The sequence below is a fragment of the Vitis vinifera genome, chromosome 11 (assembly GCF_030704535.1).
Source record: "Vitis vinifera cultivar Pinot Noir 40024 chromosome 11, ASM3070453v1".
Classification (NCBI taxonomy): Eukaryota; Viridiplantae; Streptophyta; class Magnoliopsida; order Vitales; family Vitaceae; genus Vitis; species Vitis vinifera.
In genome coordinates, this window is record NC_081815.1 from 4,625,473 (window position 1) to 4,637,127 (window position 11,655).

At 35.5% G+C, this 11,655-nt stretch overlaps 2 protein-coding genes across 2 annotated transcripts; both read right to left on the reverse strand.

Moving 5' to 3' along the window:
• Window positions 1-2,512: 2,512 nt before the first annotated feature.
• Window positions 2,513-4,088, reverse strand: LOC100262758 (peroxidase 25). Its single transcript, XM_002282102.4, has 4 exons — window positions 3,782-4,088; window positions 3,530-3,709; window positions 3,261-3,423; window positions 2,513-3,159 (listed from the first exon to the last, which is right to left on the reverse strand). Exons 1-4 carry the CDS (start codon window positions 3,998-4,000, stop codon window positions 2,738-2,740), a joined length of 984 nt encoding a protein of 327 aa, XP_002282138.2. The 5' UTR covers window positions 4,001-4,088; the 3' UTR covers window positions 2,513-2,737.
• A 3,103-nt stretch (window positions 4,089-7,191) lies between these two features.
• LOC100243923 (SPX domain-containing protein 2-like) lies at window positions 7,192-9,748 on the reverse strand. The gene is made up of 3 exons (XM_002285163.4): window positions 9,314-9,748; window positions 8,467-8,593; window positions 7,192-7,818 (listed from the first exon to the last, which is right to left on the reverse strand). Exons 1-3 carry the CDS (start codon window positions 9,608-9,610, stop codon window positions 7,361-7,363), a joined length of 882 nt encoding a protein of 293 aa, XP_002285199.1. The 5' UTR covers window positions 9,611-9,748; the 3' UTR covers window positions 7,192-7,360.
• Between the last annotated feature and the right edge of the window lie 1,907 nt (window positions 9,749-11,655).

Below are 11,655 nucleotides of genomic sequence, written 5' to 3' on the forward strand. Positions count from 1 at the left end.
TCGATCAACCATGCCTATGATGAGAGAAAATTATTTTATTATACCATAAAAAATATTACAACGAATATAAATCAAATACAACTAGTAGTTCCCAAAACATTCCATATTTCCCCGTTTCTTGTATCCCTTAACCACAATCCTCTCACTCATTTTAGTGTTTCTCATTTTTCTTCATATCTTTATCCACTTTATAATATTTTTTTGCACTTAGCTTAATTTTTAATAACTTTTCTTATGCTATAAGAAAATCTTATATTTAATAATATATTAACTTAGAAAATATTATATATAATATTAGCAAGAAATTTATACTAAATAGGAATTTAAAACACTTTCCAACTATATAAAAGTGATTAGTTTCCCGAGTGCCAGCAAATTCACAACCTCGAATGGCACCCAACACTCTGCTAAGACCTCGCGTGATAGCAGTAAAGATGACAACACACGCACGAATCGGAGGCGACTGCTTCTCCCAAAAGCGATGGAAAAAGTGCTTGTTGGAGGAGGCCAGAACAGGCATTGGTTGTAAATAAGCCCAAGCAGCCTGCTTCACCAAGAGGTTAGATATGGGAATCTGGTAGGCGGATTGGATGGTGCAGGGCGTGAGGGAAATGGTGGGTGAAGAGTGCATCAAGTCCTTCAATGAAGTGTAGGTTGTGGGTGCTGAAGAATTCAGAAATGAGGTGGTGGCGGTGGCCAACTGAAACCATTCATAGTTCTCAATAAACTCAAGAGCCCTAAAACAGAAACCCTACAATTTCAAGATTACACAAAATTTATACTTGTATCATTTGGAATTTGAAAGTCCGTTTTAGTTTAAATTTAAGCCACTTTATATCTTTGTTAGTAACAATTGGAGTAATAGACGCATGCATTTATTTAAGAATGACATTCAAGCAGAATACAAATATGCATAAAAAGTTGGATGCTAAAGAACTTCAATCCAAATATGCATCTTAAGTAGTGTTTGTTTTTTTTGTTTTTTGTTGAAAGCAATTTAGTTTTAGAATTTAGGTCGTTTGTTTTTCTACTTTTTCATGACTTATTATAAACTTTTTACTGGAAAAAGTCAAAACATATGACTTTTTTTAAATAGAAAAAATAACATATTGGATTTTTTTACTTTTTAATACTTAATAAAAATAAAATACTACAAAAGCAAATAACCTAATATTTAACACTATTAAGCATTAAGGTTCTATTTAGAATTAAGTAAAAAAACAAACACCATCTCTTCCCTCATTAAAATGCAACATAGGAGAGAACCAGGTCACTGTAAACATAAAAGAAGGTTCTCTTGGGCCATATTCCTGTTTGAAAAATATTGAGATTCATCATCAATACATAGAATTAATTTAAAAGCAAACATTGACATAAAGATCCATGAAAAATCAAGAGCTCAAAATCCCTGATGAATAATTTGAATTAGAAACCAAATGGTTATACTTCTAGGCCTAATTGGAAAAACATCAAGGTAGTGTTTGTTTTTTGGTTGAATTCAGCTAAGAGTAATATGTTGGCATCATCCAACATAACTAAATCGAACTTATTGATAACAAGTTCACTTTAATTATATTAAATGATATCAATAGATTACTTTTTAACTGAATAGAAAAAGCCAAATATTTTAGTTTTTTCTATTAAGCCAAAAAACAAATACCACCTAATTAAAGGCCAACAGACTAAGATATGATGGGTTAAATTAGTCAAACAAGAGTGACATCTAAAAACGCATACAATAAGCTATTTTTAAGTTTTGAGCTCCACACTCGCCTGGGCTAGGCCTTAAGCATAAGCCTCCAAGGGAAGGGCTCTGGTCTGCCCTGTGTTCTCAAACTTGTTCAAAGGGCTCTGTTACCCCCTGTAACCCGCCGTGGTGAGCGCCACAGAAGTAGAGGACTTTGTGTTTGATACCTATCAGCATCTCAGAGGGGCTTGTATACCAAAAGCAGATGAAGTTAAGCCTGTATATTTTTGTAGGTTCGTCCAAGCAATTGCTCTTTCCTTGTGGTCACTTCGCTTTAAGGGGTGGTTGATTCACAAGAACAACCTTAAAGAATAGTATAAGGGTGAATGGTGGTGTGGGGTGATGAATCAGATAACTAGTTTTAAGAGTAGAGACGACCTCGTTTTCCTATTTTCCCCTTTACCGTTTCCTTTTTTAATATTTGTATGGTTTTGCCTTGTTCGACATGTGTGTCCCCCACAGGCTGTGGTGGCAGAAACAATACCATAATGCAAAATATTTTATTTCTATAATTCCAATGTATATTCAATTCAGATGGGTATAAAATTTAATCCATTTCAAGTGAACATGTATGTCCAAACAATGTTAGAAAGAATCATAAAAAATAAAAGAAATTATACACACAATACTTCCTAATATAAAACAAAACACAGACTTTGTAACAATATTTTTAGATTTTGTAAATATTTTTTAGTAATTCTAATATAATTTTTTTTTTCAAAAATAAAGAAATAAAAAATAAAAAATACTATGGAGTATGGAGTAGACACCGGAAACTGCACCTACTTTTATTAATAGAAAGTGGAAAAGGATACCCATGATTGCATGTTTGTTATTTGTATAGCCGGACCCATTTGGAAGTGGGCGAGTCAGGGCTCCCCCCTTGGCCTGGTCCATGGCTCCTCTGGATATATACGTATGACCAACTTTTATTATCATATGTATACACACTGTAACCTTTTATTATTCTATTTGATTTGATTTGATGGATTAATTGAACTTTGAGCATATCTTTCGAATCTCTCCTTGTGCCCCGGTCTTCACCTCGATGCTACTCATTTTAATCATGGCTTTTGGAAACTCGAAATCAAATCTAACCCCCAGTAAGCCTCGTACGCTGCCAGCATAATTCTGAACGATCCTCTGGGTTTCGCCATCTCCTAAAAGCCTTTGATCTGACTCGAGAACTCCATTCCCAGCCCGCACATTCTTGAAGAAACTGACATCGAATTTGGTCTGGCTATCTTTATCCAGTGCCACCCTTTTGGAGCCATCGCCATCTTTAGGACAAAGGGCTTGCAGCTGAGCAAGAAATGCTTGGTTTATTGTTGGGTCTGCATTTCCCGTTGGTGTGAAGTTGTAGAGACGGTATCGGAAGAACAAACAGCCCGTTTGCCCAATGGTATGTGCCCCTGCACAAACATATACACTGAATCAAACATGCATATATATCATCCAATTGACAAACTTTTTTCTTTTTTGTGGATATATCAGAGAAAGAGAAAATATATACCAACTAGTGTTACAAGGTCATGATTGTCGAGGCCTTTGGCAGCAAACTTCTGTCTTTGGACAGCAATAGAATCAGCAGGAGAAGGTAAGTTTGAGGCTTCCGAGGAGGAAGAGATCCTCCCATCTCGTCTTCCTGTGGGCACTGACCAACTTGGACCATCACTCTGAACATATTTTGAAACAAAATTAATTGGCTTACCCCCTTGTTCACCACCAAATATACTTCACTAGGGTTTATATTATATATATATACGATGAAGAGCAATTTACCAAGTCTACAGCATCGCGAGCAGCTAGTGCTAGTATATCAGCACATGATACCACCCCGGGGCACGAGGCCTCCAGTTGAGTTTTGGCGTCGTCTATCACATCGAATCCTCTTAATCCTAGGTTGGGCAATGCATTTCTCTCAGCAGAAGCCCCAGTTATCAGTACCGAACCATCGCAGCCCTATTCAGATCAATCAACTAAAGGTTCATGATCAATTAATATAAGCAAGCATGGAAGAAGAAGATGAAGAACCTGAACAAAGCAATCATGGAAATGAAGCCTGAGAACACCAGCTGCAATTGTAGGATCCTTGTTGAAGTGAGATTCAACAGTAGACCTGACTATGGCCTCAGCCTTTGGGCATGAAGAAGAGTAAAACCCGGTTTTCAATCCTTCTTGGGTTTCTGCTAACCAATTTAACCCCAGAATCACTACCAACACAACCAGCCATTTGGGTTCCATTTGCACCATTAACAAGTAAAAAGAGAAGCAAAACTCTCAGTTGGCTCTCGGCTCTATCTCTTCACATCAAGCCTTGCATGTGCAGTGAACCATTACTGAGTATTAGTATCTTATATGAATTCGGTTAAGCTGCCATCTGCTTGTCGCTTTCAGACATTCATTCTGGGCTTCTCTCATCACTCCACTCTCCTTTAGTGGAGACGCGTGGGGCCATTAAAGATGGTGATGACCGTCTTCCCTTTTTACTTTTGTTTGTGGAGAGTTAGGAGATGGATAATTTTCACTTTTCAGTATATATTATATCATATCATGTACATTTGAAGAAATGATAAATGGAGCCTTCCCTCTCATCCTTGATTCCTTCGCTTTATTCCTCTCAAACGCGTTGGACATCTCTTTCTCTCAGTTGCTTTGTCTTCCCTTTCCTCTTTTTTCCCTCCCATTTCTTCACTATGTTCACACTTAGCTTCAACTTGATGAACCTGCACGCATGGATCAACTTTTTGCAAATATACCACTGAATTCAATCCAAAAGATGCACTTTCAAATGAAGGTTGAAGTGTGCGCATATGTGAAATGAAATGAGAGAATAGAGGGCGTGTAACGTGTGGCCAAAAGAGAAGTGACACTAATGGGATTTTTGTGGTGTATAAAAATTATCCAAGATTCAAGAACATTCCTCTATTGATGAAAGTGGCCCTCCATTGTCCGTTCACTAGTTTTATTATTGTTTTTCTTTCTTCTTAATTTTAAAAACTATAAAAGAAAAAAAGAAAAAATAAAAGGAATAATATAAAGTAGTATAAAGTGTACACTTGTGTCTTTCCGGTCTTATCAGGGCCATGTTGTATAGAATTGGAACTCTTCGGATTTGTATCAAAGATGTTTCACACCTAAGAATTAGGCTAAACCATGTTATAACTTTGAATATCTTTGTTTTGATTGTTTTATGTTTGTATCCTTGAATTAATATTATTTGCATTAAAACTTCTACCGGTACAACAAACTAATATCAAAGTTTTGGTTGAAGATTTGTGGAAGAACCGAGGAGAATAGAGCACATAAAATGATTAAAATTTTGTTATGTCTTATTTTATCTACCTTGTCTATCTTTATGTGGACTATTTTATCTTTATATTATTAAATTAACATTATTTACATTAAAGTTTTTATTAGTATAACTAATTGGTATAGAGTTTTGGTTGAAGATTTGTGAAAGAGTCAAGGAGAACAAAGCACATCAAGCTATTTAATCATTTTGTGTGTTCTATTCTCCTTGACTCTTCCACAAACCTTCAACCAAAGCTCTAATATCAGTTTGTTGTATCAACGAAAGTTTTAATGCAAATAATGTTAATTTAATAATGCAAAGATAAAATAATTCATATAAAGGTAAACAATGTTTTAGTGTGATTCGCCCAATCATGCCCATATGATGAGAGAAAATCATTTTACTATACCATAAAAATTATTACAAATAATAAAAATCAAATACAATTATTAGTTTTCAAAATATTTCATGTTTCCCTACTTCTTATATCCCTAAACCACGAACCCCTTGCTCCTTCCAATGTCTCTCATTCTTCTTCATATCTTTATTCACCTTATAACCTCTTTTTGCTCTTGAACTTAATTTTTATAGAAATATTATTAACAACTTTTCTTGTACTATAAGAAAATCCAATATTATAATAATCTATTAACTTATAAAATAGTCTATATAATATTAGCAAGAAATTTATACTAAATAGGAATTTAAGAAACTCCAACGACATAACGGTGATTAGTTTCCCAAGTGCCAGCAAATTCACAACCTCGAATGGCACCCAACGCCCTGTGAAGAGCTCGCGAAATTGTAGTAAAGAAGACAACACATGTACGAATCGGAGGCGAGAGCTTCTCCTAAAAGCGATGGAAAAAGTGCTTGTTGGAGGAGGCCAGAACAGGCATTGGTTGTAAATAAGCCCTAGCAGCCTGCTTCATCAAGAGGTTAGATATGGGAATCTGGTAGGCGGATTGGATGGTGCAAGGCGTGAGGGAAATGGTGGCTGAAGAGGACATCAAGTCCTTCAATGAAGTGTAGGTTGTGGGTGCTGAAGAATTCAGATATGAGGCGGTGGCGGTGGCGAGGAGTGAATGGTTGACGGTGGTTTCTGGGAAGCTGTGGCTTTGCATGCTTCCACATATTGGAGATTTTGATGGAGGTCTTCCATGAGCCTATTTGGCCTTGTGGCCGATGGGTCTTGAAATTTGACTCAGTGAAATTGTTTCAATTTTTTCGTTTTACCCTAAGAAGATTGGTACCAAATAGCAGTGAGATTAGTGATTCAAAACTAAGACTGTCCACAAATGTGTTTTACAGTGATTCAAGAAATGTTTTTAATACTTGAAAAATTAAAAATTTTAAATGTTAGAAAGATTAAGAGTTTGTTTAATAGTGGCTTTAAGAAGTGTTTTTAAATTTTTTAACATCTAAAAAGTTTTATAATTGAAGTATTAAAAAGACTAAAAACGTTTTCTAAAATCATTATCAAACGCATTCTAAAATCATTATCAAACAGACTTTTAATATGTAATACTATTTTTTAATTTATAAAATCACAACTTAGCATAAAGAAATAGTTGAAAAAGAAGATGATTACCCTTGTCATGTCTTTTGTTTTCTATTTTTAAAAATAAAAAATAATTTTTAAAATAAAATGCAAAAGCCCTTTAATATTTACCATATAAAGATAATGATTTTTAAAGTATTAAAAAAATTTTATTACCTCAAGTTTCAAAAATCTTAAAAATTGAGGAAATAAAATAAATTCATAATTTTCATATAAAAGTTGTCGTATTTTACATGGAAGTAAAAGATCCAATGTTCTTCTCATGCCTACAACTTCCTTTTGACCGGCACTTAGGGAACAACAAGACATCCAGTGGCAAGTATAGGGTTCAGCATGTCATAAGAGCTGATAACTATATAGTTTGTCTAATTAAACTTATTCCCTGAAAACCAACTTCACACTTCAATGGCTAAATGGATTATTTGGGCATATAATCATAACGCTAGGTTTGTGCTTCATGTGCTTGACAATTTGAATAACTATACCTGGAAAAAGAAACAATAAATTCAAGAGCCCTAAAACAGAAAACCCTACAATTTCAAGATTACACAAAATTTATACTTGTATCATTTGGAATTTGGAAGTCCGTTTTAGTTTAAATTTAAGCCTTTTTATATCTTTGTTAGTAACTAACACATGCATGCAGATGCATGAGAGGTGTTTAAAAAAAAGGGGGCGGGGGGAGATATGATACATAAGGGATAGACCTGTCCCAATTCCCTCGGAAAAAGAAAAGAAAGAGGAGAGAAAACTCCAACTACTTGGCTTCTTGTTCCAGAACAGGAAGTTCTGGGATCTTTTTCCATGTATCCTCCAATCCACTAATTTGAAGAGGTGGCAAGGAGAATACACTAACAGTTGAGCTTTTACTGCGAATTTCCTTCAGAGCCCGCAATGCAGCTATGGTGCTCTTCATGCATAAGCTCTCCATGTACTCAATCTCTGCAAGTTCCTTGGGCATTCTAAGAAGAGAATCATTCTGGGTGGTGGCCGTAGTTGTGGGATCACCACACCCTTCCTGTCCATCAGTTGCCACAGTTGATGCTGGCAGTTCATTAGTTGGGAAGAGGCGGTCAAGCATTGCCTCACACTCCTTAACAAGTTTGTAAAGCAAATCCGTGGTGAAGAAGGGCTGCTGCAAGACCTTCTGAATGAAGGGCAACCGAATCAGAGCACCAGTTCTTTTGTCATACTTCTTTAGTATCTTTGCCAATCCTGTTATAAGCAAATGTATCAGTTTGAGCCTCTGAAACAATGTTAAGACCAGATAGACCAGATATAGAACAGGGGGTTATAATTCCAGGCACAACAAATAGGTTTTCACAATGAATATAATTGTCAAAGCTGCCGTTTTATATCTCACCTAAAATTCATCATTCAAGTAAACGAAAATTAGCTCGATTCTCGGAAATAATGCACCAAAAAAAAAAGAAAAAACCAAGGACAAGTGGGTTTTAATTTAATATAAGCTCAACTCCCCAAATTGTACCACAGTACTTTTTGCCCTTTTGGTTTTGTCTTTTTTATCTTTCATTTTTTTTAACGAAGGATTGAGAATATTCTATTCATTAAATGATGTGACAGCATCTTGATTTGGTCCTGTAAGTGACTTTGTAACATCAGAACTCTCCAAAAAAAATTTTGAATTTTCATGAGACCAAAGGTCAAGAGGCAGATTTGACCATTCTATTTGTAAGAAAAAATGGACACTTGTAAATAGATGCCAGGTAGTCTTACTCCCTCGCCATTATTGTTACATCTATATATGTCATTTCTATCCATTAAAGGCAACGTTATATATATATATATATATATATATTATTTACCCAAAAAAAAAAAAAAGAGGAAAAGGTAACAAGTTACCTGTATAATTGAGGGCGCTATAGTTCTCCAGCAAGACCATCTCTCCATGGAAGTCCACAATCTCCTTCCGAATTTTGATCATCTCTTCATTGTAGCCCGTTGCTTCTGCAACCCTATCTTGCAACTCCTGAAACCCCAACCATAGAAACAGAACCAAACTAAAATCAGCTTCGCTGGCATAAATTTTCTGATAATGGACCATTTTATGATTCATGAACTATAAATGTTGCCACCAACACAGCGACGGAATATTCCCAGCGAACACCAGATGGCGCTTGTTAGCAGAATATAATGTGTTATGTCCATTTCGCACAAAAACGGATGTGGTTGACTAAAGTAACGATAACTAGCTTTAAGGCTTTAACGGTTTATACCTACTCGAGTTTCTCGAGGGTCATGATAGCAGAGAATTTTATTGCTGTAACGGAAAAGAGGAGAAAGCGGAAGAGTATGCACCATGGGCGCAACATAGCAAAAGAGGCGCATGATTGGATTGGCATAAAATCCTTTTTCTTGTTCTCTTATGGGGAAATTTTACCAGAAAAACTCAGATCTTAAGAGCCAGATATACATACAACTCGATAAAAACAAGTCGTTTTGATTCTACCTCTAAGACAAACGGCGTTGTTTCGCTAATTCTTGTGTTCGCTACATTATTTCTCAAGATCAGAATTTCAGATAAATTAACGACAAATTTCTGGAAAAAAAAATAATTTCTGAGAAAAACTATAGTAATAATCAAACAAATAATGAGATGAAAGTTCCTGTTTTATTCAATCTTTTCCGACATTTTCTCAGCACAATTACCTACAAGAATGAAAACAGAGGGAAAGATGAAGAAGAATACCTTCAATCTGATGATATATTCTTCCTCCTTTTCGACGAAGAAAGTATTGAATTTCTCGAGCTCGTCTTCCAACAACTTGATGAAATCGACCTCCTCTTTCGTCATGTCACCAGCCTCCTTCTCTCTGGCATCGAAACAATCTCCGGCATCCAATCTCAGGCGTTTGTTCGGCCTGTCTCCGGCTTTGGGATCGATGAGCTTCAACTGCTTCTTGAGTTCCTTGTAGGAAAGAAACTTGTCTCTCCATTCAGGTAAGGTCTCCTCGATCTGATTACTGAGGCTCTTACCGAATTTCATATTTCCGGGCGTTTGGTTGGAAAGAAAATGACAGAGTGCAAGCGGAGCGAAAATGAGGGAAATGTGAGGAGAAGAAGAAGGAATATAACGGTAAAAAGAAGAGAATATTCGAGAGAGAAAACAGGAATATCCTTTTCGTTTATGTGGGAGTGAAGGTATATCTCCGGTTTTATTCCATCTTGATTGAGAAATAATACACGTGGCAACTCGACTTCAGGGGTGGCTAGGAGGTGAACCGTGTAGCCGGTTAGTTTAGATGAGGAGTGTTACGGAAGCCAATCAGCTCACTCATTTGTGGGGACTCTAGACCTTAGCCCAAGATATTTAGCCTATAGGGATGCTAACCTCACACCTCGGTGATGCATGTTTTGTTTCAGAAACCAGAAACCAGAAACATGAAAAACAAAAACACTTAAAGCAGAACATCACATCATTAAATGTTTTACAAAGTGATGTCTCCGTCTGTATCTAATTTCGCTTTCTTTTCCCAAACAAACCCTGTTTTAAATTTTAGTTGCTTCCAAATTCCAATCACGTAATAAAAACAAGCACTTCTGTTTTTCAAATATTTTCTCACTAGAAATTGGATATAAAAATTATTTTATCTAAACAAGCCGGGTTAGAGAGGTGGCGGTGGAGGAGCCGAGGCAGGCAGGGAGTGGGTGGAGCGAAGCCAAGTGGAGGTGTGATTTGAATGAGGAAGGGATAATCGGAAGGCATGTCGAATATGCGTGCCGCTGATCCATTTATTAATAAGAAAGCAATAAATGGGTGGCCGTTTCAGCGCCACCGGAAGTCAAATGTGAGTGTGTGAGGGGTGTTTTTGGAATTGCACATGGACCCCCTGAACTGCTGGACGCCAGCGTTCTCCATCTCTCCAAATAAGATTCGGATCGCCCTTTCGGATATTCTTGGTTTCGGCTTGGAATCTACTTCCATTCCTGTATTCCCTTTTTCTCCATTTCTCCCTCTTTTCAGTCCAAATTCATGCTTAGCATCGTTTCCGTCTAGAATAGGTTTGAAATTGACGGACTGTTGGTTAATTTGGCCCAAGGGTAACGACTTGTTTGGCAATATCTTTGAACACACTTTTCAAACACTTATTTTTAAAAATAAACTTTTGTTTGAAATTTGTAAAATGAATAATATTTTTTTATTGTTTTTTCATAAATTTTTGTTCGAATAATCTACAAGTTTTACAATTATTTTTCAAAATAATTTAAAAACAATTGAAAATACGTGAAATTATTTCTAAAAAATACAATATTTTCAAAACTTGGAAAAACTATTTTCAAGAGATAACCATCCAAGATTTTTTTAAAAAAAAATCTGTTTAATTTTGAAAATATTAAAAAAAAAGTTTCAAATAAAAATGGGATTATCAAGAAAAAAAAAAGTGGGAAATTGAAATCATGGTACAAAAATTATAATTTCATTTTGTTATAACATACAAAATTGTCACATTTATTTTTCGACATAAGATACAAACTACACATGTTTAGAATATTTCAAAACATTGGTGGTTAAAAATGGTGTTGGTCCTCATGCTTAAGAGCCCTGCCTCGACACTCTCCTGACTCAAACTTGTAATTCTTATGGTATTACTTATTCAATCAAATCATAACCATGTGATGGTAGGTCAAATTTTTTATAACATTCGATATCATACTCTCGTAGACATGGATTGAAATTTTGGTTTTTATTGGTGTTATTTCACCGATATATCGGATATTGAACAGCCTCGAAACGATTTTGAGTACCAATTATCGAACGGTAGAAATATCGAAAAAATATAGAAAAATATCGAAGATATATCGGTCTGAAATCGATAAATCGACAATAAAATCGTGAGTGGAATGACGCACAAGCAGTCGGGGAGAATGGAAAAAATCATATTTATTATTCTTAAAATTCAAGTATTGAATCTACCGATATATCTTTGTCTACCGATGTTTTTTTATTATTATTATTATATCTATGTTAATTACACCTACAAAATAATTTTAAAATGTGTATTTTTACTTATTTTATCATTTTTTGGAGTT